The sequence below is a fragment of the Solanum tuberosum genome, unplaced genomic scaffold, assembly GCF_000226075.1.
Source record: "Solanum tuberosum cultivar DM 1-3 516 R44 unplaced genomic scaffold, SolTub_3.0 scf00116, whole genome shotgun sequence".
Classification (NCBI taxonomy): Eukaryota; Viridiplantae; Streptophyta; class Magnoliopsida; order Solanales; family Solanaceae; genus Solanum; species Solanum tuberosum.
In genome coordinates, this window is record NW_006239040.1 from 758,694 (window position 1) to 776,948 (window position 18,255).

Genomic DNA, 18,255 nt, shown 5'->3' on the forward strand with positions numbered 1-18,255 from the left:
ATGAATATGTAAACAAACTTGCATAAAAATCAAAAAAATTAACAGAAAATCCGTAATATGTACAATGTGAAATATAAATCATATATGGTGATATTGAAAACAAATCAAAAGAAATCTAAATAACTAATTGAAATACATAAATATTAGATGAATATGTAAACAAACTTGCATAAAAATCGAAAAAATTGACGGAAAATCCGTAATATGTACAATGCAGAATATAAACCATAAACGGTGATATTGAAAACAAATCAAAAGAAATCTAAATAACTAATCGAAATGGCTAATGGAAATTACCTTGCCAACCGAGAAATCTGCTTGAATTAATAAATAGATTTCGTTTAACAATAAAGAAAATTTCTTGATGAACAACAATTTAGCACCTTGAAGAAAGATAAACTTGAAACGTGAAAGGTGGGGAAGAAACGTGAAAGTTGGGAAAGAAACGTGAATGGTGATGAAAAAAGGTTAATGGTATTGGTTTAATTTTATTTCTTTCACTTTAAACGGTTATTGGTATATAATTTGGTCCAATATAGGACTCTTTACCATAAATAAAATTAATTTAAAATACTAAAATCTGAATATATATTATTTTATAAAAATATTGTTAATCTGTCATTTTAAATAAATATTTTAAAGTGTTGTTATTTTGACTAATTATGTTAGGTATTATGACTTAATTGCTAATTTTCCCTAAAACTTATCTATATGTACGATCCGGCCAAATTATTTTATCAATATGATCAAAATATGTAAAACATATTCACTAATTATGTATATCATAGGTATAAATATGTATATATAGTATACTAAAATATACAAAACCTATACAATTATGACTATTTGTAAATTAGATTAATCAAAGAAATTGAGCTGTAATTATTCCGATCCATCCTTTAAACCCTTTTCACTTCAAAGCACCATCCCAATTCTAAACAGGTTGAGACATGGTATTTTTTTTATTTAAGATGGGGTGTAGTTAGGTGGAATTTTCTTGGTTTTGTTCAAATAAGTCTGCCTTTTGAAGCATAGGCTTATCTTGTTTCGATCTTTATTTTATTTTTTATAATAATGATGTTCTAGATAACTTTTACACCTTAACTTGATTAATTATATGAGATATCTGTCATTTTTCATAGCAATATTATATTTAACTATATTCACCCAAACTAAAACAGGTAGAAATAACATTTGAATCTGTCAAACTTCAATAATGAATTATATATGGTAGAAGATTCTTTGGCGGTCATTATGCAATGATAGTGGAACATGACAATATTTATGTGATTGGTAAAAAGAGCATGGGAATGGTGAAACACTAGCTTTGATAAGAAGAATATGATGCTTTATGACATTATCAAGGGAACAAAAGTCATTTTTTATATTTGAAGAAAAGAAAGTTTTCACATTACAATAATTGGGATGCCTATAATGCGTGGTTCAAAATGATAGTAACAAGGCATATATTATATTGATGCACTAGTTAATCATATTAAAGAGATTAAAGTTCAATGCTATTTATTAGGGGGGGAAATATGGTCTATAAGTACTTTTGCAAAGTAGATACCACCTAAGTTGCTTGGACATGCAAAGGTAATGTTATAATCTTTGTGAAAATTGATAGATCATTAAATCATTAAACCTATTACCTATATAAGATTTAGTGCTAATTACAATCATTTCTATGTAGTGTAAGTGATGTTGAATTAGGTGGATATCAACTTATGAAAGTGGACACCGAATTTTTTAAAATGCTTTCCCTAGTGTTACACTAACTTTAATAAGTGGAAATCTTTAGACAATTGTTGATATTATCTATCATATTTGACCAAATAAAACATAAGTTATCAATCATAGAATCAGATATATACCTTTAAATTCACGGGAGCGTTTGACTATGTTTCATTGTGAAATTTGATTATTATTTTTTTCAAGTAAAAAAAGATAAATTGAAATTAGATATTGTTATCAACTTGTATACCACTAGTTCGAAAGGCATAATTTCTTAAATTGACATTCAAACATAGCCTCCGCTTAAAAGTAAATACTTCAACTTTATCATTATGTATGCATATTTAGACACATTATAAACTCGACTTGTTTCCACTATACTAGCTAAACTCTCCAACATATATACAAAATAATCATCGAGACACCTTCAAAATTTATTCGTTACATCAGCATCGAATGTAATGAGATATAATGGAGACGAGTTGAGTGTTTAGTAGACCGTTGAAACCAAATTGAGGTGTCCATACCTATACAACAATTATCATTGGTGACATGCTTTCAAATAATTTTGAAGTATTAAAAATAGATGATTTATTAAAATAAGATATTACTCACCATAAGCAATTTTCAATTTTTTCACATCAAACACACCCATATTTGGAATGTTCTATACCATCACTCTCCACAGACGGCAGCCATCATGTCAATCACCACCCACCAGCACTTGCTGTTGTTAACCTAGCCAAATAGATAATGACAAGTTGGCATATGAGATAGGCGGCCTTTGCCTATCAACATGGATTGTGGTGCAATGGTGTAACTGGTCAATTCTTAATTAGAAATTTAAGGTTTGAGTCTTGGGTATGAAGAAAATCCTATTGGGAGCGTCACTCTCGAATGAGCCTGTATTATGCAGTCCAAATTTAATTGAGGCTCCAATGCAGACTCTGAACAGTGAGCGTGAAAAAAAAAGAGAGGTGGCCTATGCCTATTTCTCTTTGAGATGTTGATGCCTTGATTTTTGAATGTCTTGTTTTTCAATCCTCGTGCTTGTATCTTTGAATATTCATTACTTTCTCTAGATGTGAAAACTACTCTTTCCGTTTCAATTTGAATATTCAGATTATAAAGAATATTTTTTTATATTTTACGTATCTTTAATTTAATACCATATAAATTAAAAGTTCGTTTTACTTACTTACTTACTTTGTGTTAAGTCAAAATCAAATAAATAAATTAAAATGAAAGGAGTGATGGCTGAGATGTGCTGTAAAATGGTATTGGTCTCTTTAGTGGGATTTTGTTATTTTGATTTTAAAATGACACAAGAAGCTAAACAAGCTTTGTCTTCTTAATGATTGGATTTGATTCATCCTTTCAATTTCGATTGAGTCTGTCTCAAAATTCATAATGTTAACTATATAAATCCAGGTGATCATATGTTACATTGATCAAAGATGTATATTCATATCATATATCACGTTACTAAATATAATTACATTGTATGAACACGCGAAGAAGATGATCAAAACAAGAGAAGACATGTCACTAAACAACAACATAGGAAAAAACAGATTCTGCTAAGTGATTGATCCGCGTGTGATAGTTGTCTTCTTAACCTTGGACTATTGCTTCCTGCTAGATTATATGAACTTGAATATGTATACAAATTAGTATTCAATGAGTTCCCAAACATTCGTGCATAAACAATTTCCCCTGTTGTCGTTCCACCAGGACTTAGCATATGTTCTGTATTTGTATAATTTCGATGATGATCATGAGATTGTTGGGATAATGGAGGCATATTATTATTGGGTATTAGTCCGTGACTCCTACATCTCGGAGTAGGAGGTCTTTGTGGTATGACTATACCAAGATTCAGGGCCTTGCCTGATGTTTTTGAAGCTTGACCGTGAGCATAGAGTGGAATCAATGTTTTTTGTGAGACTTCAGCTTTGCAAACAGGGCAATTTGGCTGTTGATTATCGATGTTCTTTGATGAAATGGTCTTAAAATGTATCCATTTGTAGATGCAAGGCCAACAATAGAGGTGACCACATAATGTAACAACAGGATCATGTACAACATCCAGGCAAATGTTGCACTCGAAACCTTCAGGTGAGTTTTCTTCAAGTTTATCAAGATCAATTGTGTTCCATTTTTCAAAGGAAATATCGCGTTGATCAAAGGTAGTTTCTGGTATTTGGTCTTGAAAAATTTGTTGTAAGGCCATATTTGCCTCTTGGTATTGATTTATTTTGATAATGGCAAGATGAAGAATGGTTAGAATTCAGGTTTTTAATACAATTAGAAGTGAGTATTTATAAGGACAAGAATAGTAGTTTGCAAACAATGATTCTTAAGGTTGTCACTTGTCAACATCACATTATGTTAAAGGGGCATGGCTAAAAAGAAAAGGCCCTACACATTACTCCCTCCGTCCCTATTTACTTGTCCATATTTCCTTTTTTGGTTGTCCCTATTTAGTTGTCCATTTTGACAAATCAAGAAAGGACAACAAATTTTTTCCTATTATACCCTTATTTACACTTCTTGAAAATTGTAAAAGTGTATGTTGTTTCCCTCCAATTTATTTCACTTGAATTCAAATAAGTGGTTGTAATTTTGAAGTGAAAAGTTGTCAGGGTAAAATTGTAACTTCACTGTGCTAATCATTGTTGCCTTAATCTGTGTGTCATTTCTAAAGTGGACAACTAAAAAGGGACGGAGGGAGTATTAAACAACACTATATCATATTAGTCAACTCAGTCTTAATTTATGCGGTACTGTTCGATTTGATATAACGTTTAATAAAGAAAAGAAGATTTTTAAAATATGTGGTGTAAAATAAATATTTAATTATTTGTGGTTATAAATCATGTCATTAAGAATAATAAATGAATTTAAAGTTTTTTCAATCATCAAAATGTGATATTCTTTTTGTATCAGACTGAAACAAATGTGTTACATAAATTGGGACAAATGAACTATCACACACATCATAATTAAGTGATTTAATGAAGTTGAAAAATTAATATTAATGGATCATGGTTAAGTGAGAGGAGTTTTGTGCAAACACATCTTTTATCTATCTATTTGATTTAAACAAGTATAAGTTTATCATATTAGAAATATGATTAGGACGTTATATTAGGCCCCATGATAAGAATCTTAATCTAGAAAATAACTTTTAGTCAATAAAAAGTAGCACTAGTTGCGTAAGTTCAATTATTATTATTATTATATATTAATCTAAAATTATTATAGAAGCTTCTAAACTCTAAATTCAGATCCAACTACGGAGTGAATATACATAGTGGGGGATGGGAGAAAGCATATGGACGGTGTGACAAAAAAATAAAAGAAATACTCCGTCCATTCCATTTGACTTACTATTGTTTGACTTAATACGATGTATAAGAGGAAAAATGTATCTTAGAAAATTATACGCTAAACAATTTTTATATAAATTGTAAATCATTTCATTAATTAAGGGTAGATGGAGAATTTTAAGTTAAATTATTTTCAATTACAATAAAATGACATTTTTAAAGACGGACTATGAGAATAGAGTGCCACGTAAAATAAAACGAGAAAATACTATTTCCTTCGTCCCATTTTATATGTCACCTTTTTTACTTTGCACTTGCATTAAGAAATAATGTAACTTTATCCTTCTACCCTTATTTAATGTTTTCTTAAGTCAACTTTATGAATAAATGACAAGATTAATTAACTATTCTATCAAGGGTATAATAGACAAAATATGATAATTTATGCATAAATTTTAAATAGTGGCAAGTATTGTGGTCCATCTATTTATAGAAAGGAATGACATATAAAATGGGACGAAGTTGGTACTATATATTACTCCCTCCGCTCCATTTTATATGTCATTCCTTTCTATAAATAGTTGGACCACAATACTTGTCACTTTATAAAATTTATGCATAAATTACCATATTTTTTCCTATTATACCCTTGATAAAGTAGTTAATTAATCTTGAAAATGTATTCATCATTTATTATAAAGTTGACTTAATAAAACATTAAATAAGAGTAAAAGAGTAAAATTACATTATTTTTTAATGCAAATGTAAAGTAAAAATGTGACGTATAAAATAGGACGGTGGGAGTACTACAAAAGAACGAGTCCGCACATGAATTTTATAAGTACTACATGTGTCTCGAATTTAGCACCCTTTTGTCAACGTTTTATATTTTTGTTTACTTCGAAGCAAGTCTATTCTATACTATCCAATCAATTAGGGGCGGCCGTTAATCAGATATTATTAGGCTAAAGATAACATATTACTCTCTCTCTTTCTAATTATTTGTCTATTTTTTTAAATTGTTTTTAATTACTTGTCCATTTTGATGAATCAAGCAAGGACAAATTTTTTTTACCTATTATACCCTCAATTTATTATTTTGAAAAAGTAGAACTTCTTGAAAATCTTAAGTTTTTAATTTATCCACTTCATAATTAATAGGGGTAAAATGGTAAACTCATTATGTCAATAATTGTTTTCTTAATATGTGTGTCAATTAAAAAATGGACAAATAATTAGGGATATAAAAAGTATATCGAAATAATATAATCAAATATTATGCTAAAGATAATAAACAAAACTTTGAAGAATTATAAATAAGATAGCAAAAAAATCCATTAGATAATACATAGTAAATTAACATGGTTCAACGATTAGTGATGGAATCTGAATATGATTCAAGATTTTCACTATTAATGAAATTCAATAGGCATAATACATAAATGTGCTCTTTAACTTGACTTCATTTTATGTTTATGTCCTTCAATTTTGAGTATGCACAAGTATGCACTTAAACTTGTATAAAATTGAACAACTAGCCACATGAGTTCTACATGACACAATACACTTAAGACACCATGTAGGATAAAAAATGACATGTAGGATACCATGTAGGACCTGTGTGTCTATTTTTTCAACTTTATACAAATTTAAATGTCTACTTGTGCACACTCGAAGTTGAAGGGCATAAATGTGATTTGAAGCCAAGTTAAAGGGTATATTTATGTATTATGCCTATTCAAAATATGAATAAGTAAACATACAAATTAGATGACTACAATAATACAAAGACAATTTTTTTTTTAATTATATGTATAAATAGTATAATTTTCCATTGAAGGTGGTTCATTTGATTCCTCACTTCTTTCCCTCATTCAAAACTATGCAATATGAGACTTTCATGTCACATGGAATCCTTCCCTTTTTTTTTTTGGAAATCTTAATAGCTCAGTTAGTTGACTGACTATTTGAATTCTCGATTCCCCATACTGTAATCCTCTACTCCCAATTTTTTTTCATTACCTTCCTCACATATGTATAATACCGAATCCAAAGATCTAAGATGAGAGAATTTTGGGATAGCCGCCACTCCAACTAGCGCCATGTATTATCCATACTAGATCTGACCAACTGTCCATCCTACCCTCCTCTACGTTCTTGACAACCCATTTTTGTCTTAGTCAAGTCTTTTAGTGGCACATTTTGACCTTCTTTTCCATTACTTAGAAAAAGTGAGCTATTATTCAGATACAAAATACTATCATTATCGCCTAGAAAATTAGACATTCAACCCGTAATCACAATGATCCAATTACAAATGCTTTGAACCCCCTAGGTCTAGACTGGCTCTGGCCCCTGGTTTTATCACTTGACCTTCACATGAGTAAACTCGTTGATATAGAGGATTACAGTATCGATTTCTTTAAAAGAAAAAAAACCTTAATTTATAAAAGTTCAAAAGATTTTAATTCAATGTTTGTAAGTCAGAAAACATATTTCATAAAACGGTTGCAAATCACATCGAATAAGTTCCATTGATTGGTGTATGGTTCTCATAAGGGAAGTAACAGCAGCATAAGCCATATATCCAAAAAAAGGGACTATCTCTCACTCTCAGTATGAAAATGGACAAATTAATTGCCACAAGTTATGTAATTTTTCAGTTTTTAAGAAAACAGAAAATGCAAAGATCTTACTTTTACTAACTATTTCCATCACATTTCCAGCTAGGTCCACTAACAGGATAAAGTTGAAAGATGTGAGGTCACTAACCTTAACTTCAAACAAAAGGTCTTTCTTTTAGTTAGGTTCATAATCCATGTAGTGCTGTCTACTCTCTAGTCTCTATCAACCAGCTCAAGTTTAAGGGTGTGTTTGGTATGGAGGCCTAGTTTTTCTCAACTGTTCCAGTGTGAATGTTTTAGTAATAAAGCTGGTGCCACTGGATTTAGCCTTTGCGAGGTAGATTGAGGACTCCCAAGAAAGGAAACACACGTTATATATGGAGCCTGTTCTGGCCTATACAGTCTGTATGTACATAAAATTTGGAGTATCTAAAGAACCACTGACAAATGAAAACGAACAAAAACAAACACTCACACATTTGGCTTCTGATTTGACATTTATTTCAGAGAACTGGCTAGTCCTCAGAATACCTTAACTATTTGAATTGATAAAATCTTACCTAAAATAATAATTGAAAAAAGTATTTGAAAAAATTATTTATATAAAAGATATTTAGTAGTAATTTACATCTAAAAATTTAGAAAAATAAATAAATACAAAGAAAGTTTATTTAGATTTTAGGTCTTTAATTAAAATTTTGCTTTAGGCCTTGAATCATGTTGAGCCGCCCCTGATCATATTACTCACTCAGTCAAAATTTATGTGGTACTATTTGATTTGATGTAACATTTAATAAGGAAATGGAGACTTTTAAAATATGTGGTGTAAAACAAATCTTTAATCATTTGTGTTACATAAATTGGGACAGATGAACTATCACACACATCATAATTAAGTGATTTAATGAAGTCGAAAGATAAATATTAATGGATCATGGTTAAGTGAGAGGAGTTTTGTGCAAACACGTCTTTTATCTATCTATTTGATTTAAACAAGTATAAGTTTATCATATTAGAAATATGATTTAGGACCTTATATTAGGCCCCATGATAAGAATCTTAATCTAGAAAATAACTTTTAGTCAATAAAAAGTAGCACTAGTTGCGTACAAGGAGCTACCACTTGATGAACTTCCACAGAACCACATCCCATAAGTTCAATAGTTTTCACACTATAAGAACTAGATGTTTTTTTCCGCGTGAATCAATGAAAATTGTATGTTATAAAACATGATTTTTTCCATTTTAATTTTATTAAACTAATTCACTAAGAAAATCCATAACAAAACATAAGTTCTCATTGAAATACTGGAAATAGTCACTTGGAAATTTAGGAGTTTTAGGAAATTATGCATCAAAACTTAGGAAGAGGCGGCTCATATAGAAATTTGTTGTTAAATCATAATATATACTTTTACATATGAATATCTTTATTGATTTGGTTAAAATTATAATTAAAAAAATTACAATACAATATATATAGATTCACATAAATTTAATACTGTAAGTTAATTATTATTATTATTATATATTAATCTAAGTTCAATACAATATATATAGATTCACATAAATAGAACTTTTTGAAAATCTTGAGTTTTTAAATCATCAACTTCATAATTAATATGGGTAAAATGGTAAACTCACTATTTCAATAATTATTTTCTTAATAGGTGTGTCAATTCAAAAATGGACAAGTAATTAGGGATAGAAAAAGTATATCGAAATAATATAATCAAATATTATGCTAAAGATAATAAACAAAACTTTGAACAATTAATGTATGTATGTACATAAAATTTGGAGCATCTAAAGAACCACTGACAAATAGCTATACGAAAGATCATATACAATTAAATTACAAGCCATTTGCAATCATCCTGCCACCTTATGCAGAAAAAATGAAAACGAACAAAACAAACACTCACACATTTGGCTTCTGATTTGACATTTATTTCAGAGAACTGGCTAGTCCTCAGAACACCTTAACTACTCGCTGCAAGAAAAAAAAGGCAACAAAAAATAGGAAAAATAATATAGTTAGATGTCCATAATTAAGGAACAGGAGAACATTATAGACAAGAATGAGCATGCAGGTATAAGAACTTACACATTATTGCGGCAAGAAGCAACTTCTTTCTCAAAGTCAACATCATCATCTTCATATGTTGTCACACTCTTGGGAATGCTAGCCACAAAAGATGAAAAATGAAATGTTACACTTCCCAAAATCAAGAATGAACATGCAAGTATAACAACTTACACAATATTGGAAGGATTCGAATCAATCACAATGACAGCATCAAGAACTTTGTTGAATTGGTGCAATTTGACTTACTAAAGCTATTATCCAGATCATTATCGAGTTTACTATGATGATGAGTTGTCAAAATCACAACAGTGAAACCTTGTTGAAATCACTCAACATCAAAGGGAGCTTTGGATACAAGCAGTTATCATCAGTGATGAAGAAGAAAAGAACTGTTCATGTAAAATGCAAAGCTTCGCTTTGGATGTATTGATCTAATGAGTATTTATACAAGAAATGTAAAACTAATGCTCTGTAACAAACTAACTGAAAGGAATCTTCTAACTAACTACCAGCTGTACTATACAACACTATTAACTACCAGCTGTACTATACAACACTATTAACTACCAGCTGTACTATACAACACTATTAACTACCAGCTGTACTATACAACACTATTAACTACCAGCTGTACTATACAACACTATTAACTACCAGCTGTACTATACAACACTATTAACTACCAGCTGTACTATACAACACTATTAACTACCAGCTGTACTATACAACACTATTAACTACCAGCTGTACTATACAACACTATTAACTACCAGCTGTACTATACAACACTATTAACTACCAGCTGTACTATACAACACTATTAACTACCAGCTGTACTATACAACACTATTAACTACCAGCTGTACTATACAACACTATTAACTACCAGCTGTACTATACAACACTATTAACTACCAGCTGTACTATACAACACTATTAACTACCAGCTGTACTATACAACACTATTAACTACCAGCTGTACTATACAACACTATTAACTACCAGCTGTACTATACAACACTATTAACTACCAGCTGTACTATACAACACTATTAACTACCAGCTGTACTATACAACACTATTAACTACCAGCTGTACTATACAACACTATTAACTACCAGCTGTACTATACAACACTATTAACTACCAGCTGTACTATACAACACTATTAACTACCAGCTGTACTATACAACACTATTAACTACCAGCTGTACTATACAACACTATTAACTACCAGCTGTACTATACAACACTATTAACTACCAGCTGTACTATACAACACTATTAACTACCAGCTGTACTATACAACACTATTAACTACCAGCTGTACTATACAACACTATTAACTACCAGCTGTACTATACAACACTATTAACTACCAGCTGTACTATACAGGTTTTCAGTGTTCTAGTAGATCTTCTAGGTTGAACAGATACATCAATGAGAGGGGCAACATGATCTGGAGCAGTAGGTGGTTCAAGTATACGAGAAACTGTGGATGGTAAAGGGGAATGAATTATAGGTTCAGATGGCAAATTGCATGTGACAGGTGATTCTCCTAGATTAGTTTGAGAAATGCAAGTGGTAGGACTGTCAGTATGATCAAAAATGTCAACAAAAGGAACAGAAGGCAACACAGAGGAAGGAATGGAAGGAGTTGAATTTGTATGAAAAGGAAAAATGTGTTCATAGAAAACAACATCCCTAGATACATGTATCCTCTTTGTGGACAGGTTAAGGACCTTATACCCTTTAGTCTCAAAAGGATATCCAATGAAAATATGAGGTGTAGTCCTAGGTTCAAATTTTGTTCTATGGGGTATTGGAACAGTAGGGTAACATAAGCACCCAAAGCTTCTCATATGAGAATAAAAAGGCTTTTTGTTATATAATGCTTCATAAGGGGACTTATTTTTCAACACAGTTGAGGGAAGTCTATTGATTATGTATGTGGCACACAAAAGACAGTCTCCCCAATACTTTATAGGGAGTTTAGATTGGAATAAAAGTGCTCTAGCAGTTTCAAGAAGGTGTTTGTGTTTTCTTTCCACCACACCATTTTGTTGTGGTGTGTATGGACATGTTTTCTGGTGGAGGATACCTTTGGTTTGAAAGAAAAGAGTTGTTTCTGAATTGACAAACTCTAAGCCATTGTCTGTTCTGACTGTCTTCACAGTGGTGTTAAACTGATTTTCTATCATGGCAACAAAAACTTTTAATGCTTGTAGAGCATTGCTCTTGGAGCTTAACAATGTGGTCCATGTAGATCTACTGAAATCATCTACTATTGTTATAAAGTACTTAAAATGGTCATGTGTAGGTGTATGGTATGGACCCCATAAATCTACATGTAACAACTCAAAAATGAAAGAAGTTAAAAAGGTTCTTGTTTTGAAAGGGAGTCTTTCTTGTCTTGCCATAGGACACACTGAACACATAAAAGGTTGTTGTGGTGAAAAACTAGCAGGGATAGTGGAAATGCATTTCATTTTGACAAAAGGAACATGTCCCAATCTATTGTGCCACAGAACATTTACATCATTTTTAGCATGTGCATGATGATCTGAAACTGTATTATGCAAATGAGAAGGAGAAGCTGAAAAAGAAGGAACATGAGACTTGGCAACAAAATCTTTATTTCTCAAAGTCCCTTTTTCAGGGTAATGTGTACATTTATGATTTTTCAAACAAGAAGTATCAGCTGCAACATGAGGTTTACAAGAATTGCACAAATTTAAATTGCTAGATGAGGTTGAGTCTTTCAGAAACAATGAACTAGATGGGTTGGAACTCTGGACACACTTGGGACATAGAAAATATAGGCCATCTTCTGCCCTACCAATCACCAGAGGCCTCTTCATTGAAGGGCCCTGCATGTAACAAGAAACTTTGTTGAAACTGACAGTGCAATTTGAATGTGAAGTCATGGTATGAATAGAGATTAAGTTGTATTTGAAAGATGGAATGAAGAAAACCTTTTTCAAACTAATCATGGGAGACAATGTCACACTACCAATTTGTGTTACCTTAACCTTATATCCATTTGGCAATACTACTAATATTGGATATGGGAGTGTGATAATATTGTGCAGTAAGGATATGTTGAAAGTCATGTGGTTTGATGCTCCAGAATCTAGTATCCATGAGTCAGACTTATTTTTGAAACATTCACATGATAGTTTCCCAAAATCAATAGAGGAGGTGCAAACTATAGTACCTGCAAAGTCAACAGTGCCACCAGTGAAATTTGAGTTGCCATCATCACCATGCTCTCCCTGAAAATGTTGAAGCATGTCCTGTACTCGACCATATTGATCTTTGGTAAGATTCACACTGTACATCTCCTCATGATTAGAGTTATCTGCAGATCTCTTCCCATTCTCGGAATCTTGTGCACAATGGACATTTGCGACTGCCCTATGTCCATTACCTTTGAATCTAATGCCCTGTGGATTATGTCCTCCTCGAACATTGTTAAATCTCTGATTTGAGCCTTGGTAGTCATTGTTTCTCTGATTTGGAACTGGTTTGTTGGAATTTGGATTAGAAGATTGGCGGTTGAAGGTTTGGTTTGAATTGGATGGATAACCATGAAGCCGATAACACTTCTCAACAAGATGACCAGTTCTCTTGCAATAGTCACAGAATTTGTCTTTGTACTGCAGAGAGGGTTTGGAAGTATTTGTGGTATAATTTGTTCTGTAATTGGAGGATCTGCTGGTACCAACATGTAACGCAGCAGACTCCAAGTTTGGGTGATTGGCTGGCTTAATTTCCCTCTGTTGTTCCTCCTGAACCAACAAGGAAAAAGCTTGCGCCATAGATGGCAAAGGATTCATCATGAGTATGCTACCTCGCATTATTGTATAAACTTCATTAAGTCCCATAAGGAACTGAATCAAACGACGATCCTGCTCCACCTTGTGAACAATTGCCTTGGCTCCACAAGTGCAATCACAGGTGCAATTAGCTTTGGCACTCAAAGTACTAAGCTCTTCCCACAACTTCTTCAATTTGGTATAATATCCAGTTATATCCAGTGATCCTTGAGACGTATCATTGATCTCTTTTTGGATTTGATACAGCTTCGCTCCATTAGTTTGTTCATACCTGTCCTCCAATTCTTTCCATAGCTCTGTTGAATCCACAACATACTCAACACTATCAGCGATTTCCTTCGATAAGGAGTTAAGAATCCATGATGTGACAATGTCATCACACCTTTCCCATTGCCTGTAGGTTGGATCAATGCTTTTGGGTCGCCGACATTCTCCATTGATGAAACCCAATTTGTTCTTCACTGACAGTGATCGTAGAACACTCCTCCTCCATGATCGATAACCAATCCCGGCAAACGGTACTGACACCAACATAGCACCCGGATTATCAGATGGGTGCATATATAAGGGATGGTTGGAATCAATTGAGGGAACGACTGAATCACTTGACTGAGCAGAATCACCTGGAATGGCCATTTCTCAGCAAGAAAAAAAATCGAAGAACACCACAGAAGAAAACAGAGAAAATTTGATCTGAAAACGAATACAAATCGAACACCTCAGAATCGAGTGTGCTCTGATACCATGTCAAAATCACAACAGTGAAACCTTGTTGAAATCACTCAACATCAAAGGGAGCTTTGGATACAAGCAGTTATCATCAGTGATGAAGAAGAAAAGAACTGTTCATGTAAAATGCAAAGCTTAGCTTTGGATGTATTGATCTAATGAGTATTTATACAAGAAATGTAAAACTAATGCTCTGTAACAAACTAACTGAAAGGAATCTTCTAACTAACTACCAGCTGTACTATACAACACTATTAACTACCAGCTGTACTATACAACACTATTAACTACCAGCTGTACTATACAACACTATTAACTACCAGCTGTACTATACAACACTATTAACTACCAGCTGTACTATACAACACTATTAACTACCAGCTGTACTATACAACACTATTAACTACCAGCTGTACTATACAACACTATTAACTACCAGCTGTACTATACAACACTATTAACTACCAGCTGTACTATACAACACTATTAACTACCAGCTGTACTATACAACACTATTAACTACCAGCTGTACTATACAACACTATTAACTACCAGCTGTACTATACAACACTATTAACTACCAGCTGTACTATACAACACTATTAACTACCAGCTGTACTATACAACACTATTAACTACCAGCTGTACTATACAACACTATTAACTACCAGCTGTACTATACAACACTATTAACTACCAGCTGTACTATACAACACTATTAACTACCAGCTGTACTATACAACACTATTAACTACCAGCTGTACTATACAACACTATTAACTACCAGCTGTACTATACAACACTATTAACTACCAGCTGTACTATACAACACTATTAACTACCAGCTGTACTATACATATATATACATACATCATACATTATAATCTCAACAAATATTATTGTAATTTGTAAATCAAGGAAGAAGATGTCTTACAAAAGCTCACGAGTATGGACCTCGATAGAGCTTCCATAGTTGTCTTGAATGTCCTGTTGAATTTGCTTGGCGGAATTCCCAACAGATTGTTGACATTTACTTATATCAATAAGAGCAAGTGTGGTTATATCTGCAAAATCTCGAGGGATTGAATCCAAAGAATAGCAATCTTTAAGAAAAAGTCGTTCAAGGTACGGAAAGTGATCACTACTAGCTCTCCAGTACTGAATGTATACGTCATCCAGAGACAAGAACTTCAAGTGAGGAAACCCTTCCTCAACTACTTCCCACTCCTTGCCTTTGAAGGCATTGCCTGATAGTTTAAGGACCTCGAGTTTGGGTAATTTACCAACAATGCTCAAATCCCTCCATGCCAAAGAGAATTCTCCCCTAAAAGTTAAACTCTTAAGGTTTTGTGGAAAAGCATCCGGAGGAGGTAAGAGTAAAGTTGGAACATCAGTTGGAGGTGCAGTTCCCCCAAAATCAGTCTCTTTGTGCAATGTTTCCGTCTGAAACCTCAGAGGATCTTGCGGAGTATAACCTGAAGGTGCAGTGTTTTTTAGAAAGCAAGCATCATATGGATGATAAAAACCAAATGCCAATTTCTCGAGCTGATACAAGTAGCGAAAATCATACAGGTCCTTGTGATTGCGAAAGTCCTCTCGGACGCCAAATACTTCCAACTTCTTTAAATTGGGAAATAGTCTAAAAAAAGACTCTGTACAATACCGAGGATTCAATTGATTGAGGCATTGCAAACTTTTCAAAACCAATCTGTTCTCTGTAGGCTCATGACTCCGCAAGTAATTCCAGCCAATACACAGCGTCCTCAATTGTGGCATCGTCAAAATTTCCGATGGTAATATGAAAGGATAACCTACTTTACAGGTAAATGGAGAGTAAAGTTTAAAAGTTTGCAGATAGCATAGGCTTGATATCGATAGAGGAATGTCTATTATTGATGAGGGAACAGCTTCTTTCGATCTTAGATACTGCAGTACGCAAGGATAAAAACACAAACATAGGTATCTCAAATGAATTAGAGAAAGTACTCCACTGGGAAAGATTGGGCATATAGTCAAACCAAGATCTAGTACTCTTACTAGCTTGAAAGACAATTCCAGTGTGACGCATTTGAATAAACGCAACATGATAATAGAATGAGCCTCACTGTTATGACACCAAGCCAATTCTTCCTCCTTATAGATACTGATCCGACTTCGACTCTTAAAGGAACACTGCATGGATTGTGCACATGAATTTTGATCACTCTTTCCTCTGATAACATTCACAAAATTCATGTTTCGAGCTTCCTTCAAACAGAGTTCACGGGTCACATCATGCATTCCACATCTCTCTATTTCCCCATCAAAACTCAAATTGTGGATAGAAATTAGACTTCTATCTACAAGTTCGTTTATACATGTTTCTGCCACCTCTTCTATGCTTTTTCCCTCTTCTTCATTCAAAAACCCCTCTACAGCCCATAACTCAACAAGTTCACTTACATAAATCTGTTCATCCTCTGCGAAAATTGCAAAATACAGAAAACATGGTTTTAGGTGAGAAGGCAAGTGATGGTAACTCAAAGCCAACACTCTCATGCATTTTGCTTCAAGATCTGTGCTTACCACCGAACTTACATTCTCCGCAACATTTTGCCACTCATCCAATGTTTTACTGATTTTGGAGAGAAGTCCAGCAATCACAGTAATTGCTAGAGGTAACCCTCCACATTTTAATGTCAATTTGTTTCCCAATATTTTCAAATTCAGGAGAATAAGAACCTTCTTTTTCAAAGATCTTTTGTGTAGTAAATTCCAACTTTCGTCAAAATTCATGAGGCGCATATGATGAGGAGGCTTACCTGAACTAGCATATTCAGCCACTTCCACATTCCGAGTAGTCAGGAGTATTCTGCTTCCATTATTACAGTCTGGGAAACATTGTTTTATATCATCCCAAGCTTCTGTAGTCCATATGTCATCAATGACTACCAAGTATCTCCTGCCTTTCAGATTCTTTTGCAGTCGGTCCGCTAGCTGATCATCAGGTTCATTACTTATCGAAGAAAGAAGGCCTAGGATTACATTTCTCACACAATACTCTTGTGAAACAGTTGCTTTTGCACGAATATCAAATCGAGACATAATGTAAGGATCACTATAGAGTTTTGTAGCCAAAGTTGTTTTCCCGATACCTCCCATCCCTACGATTGAGACAACTTCTAGTTCCCTTCCTCCTCTAGCAAGTTGATCCAGCATCATCTCAAATTCATTTTCACGGCCAACCATTATATTCTCGGGCTGCTCAACATCATGTTCAGGTAAACTGACAAGTGAGCTAGTTTGTGGTTTTAGATCTTTCATGCTGTCCGATGCTGCCATCCACTGTTTCACGGTGGAATCAATGCATTCTAGTGCTTGTTCCAAGACGAAAAAAATCTCCCACATAGCCCTGCTTCTTTCCTCCAAATTCTGTGCTAAAAAAACATTTCTTGATTCCGAGTCAACCATATCTTCTGTTGTGTATGCTACCTCTACGATTTCAACTTCCAAGATTGTTAACTCCTCATGATCGCCCGTTATATTGCAGGAATTCTCCAGAATAGTTCTTAAAGATTCGAGCTTTTCATAAAACGGTTGCAAATCACATCCAGTAAGTTCCATTGATTGATGTATGGTTCTCATAAGGGAAGTAACAGCAGCATAAGCCATATATCCAAAAAATAGAAATATCTCTCAGTATGAAAATGGACAAATTGCCACAAGTCATGTAATTTTTCAGTTTTTAAGAAAACAGAAAATGCAAACTTCTTTCTTTTACTAGGCTATTTCCATCACATTTCCAGCTAGGTCCACCAACCTTATCATCATGTAGACAAAAGCAGAGACCAAAGTTTAAAAAAAGAAAAAGAAAAAAAGACAGGATTCTAACTGGAAAAAGTTGAAAAAATTGTGACCATTCATTATTA

General features: G+C 33.2%; 1 protein-coding gene and 1 pseudogene across 1 annotated transcript; both read right to left on the reverse strand.

The window, feature by feature from the left end:
• Positions 1–3,169: 3,169 nt before the first annotated feature.
• On the reverse strand, positions 3,170–4,155 carry LOC102606315 (E3 ubiquitin-protein ligase RMA1H1-like). Its single transcript, XM_006349987.2, has one exon. It carries the CDS (start codon positions 3,965–3,967, stop codon positions 3,260–3,262), a length of 708 nt encoding a protein of 235 aa, XP_006350049.1. The 5' UTR covers positions 3,968–4,155; the 3' UTR covers positions 3,170–3,259.
• A 5,425-nt stretch (positions 4,156–9,580) lies between these two features.
• Positions 9,581–18,091, reverse strand: LOC102578322 (putative late blight resistance protein homolog R1B-12; annotated as a pseudogene).
• Positions 18,092–18,255: the final 164 nt, after the last annotated feature.

Excerpts from the sequence above, each read along its gene's own strand:
- LOC102606315 (XM_006349987.2), bottom strand. The coding sequence starts at position 3,967 with ATGGCCTTACAACAAATTTTTCAAGACCAAATACCAGAAACTACCTTT.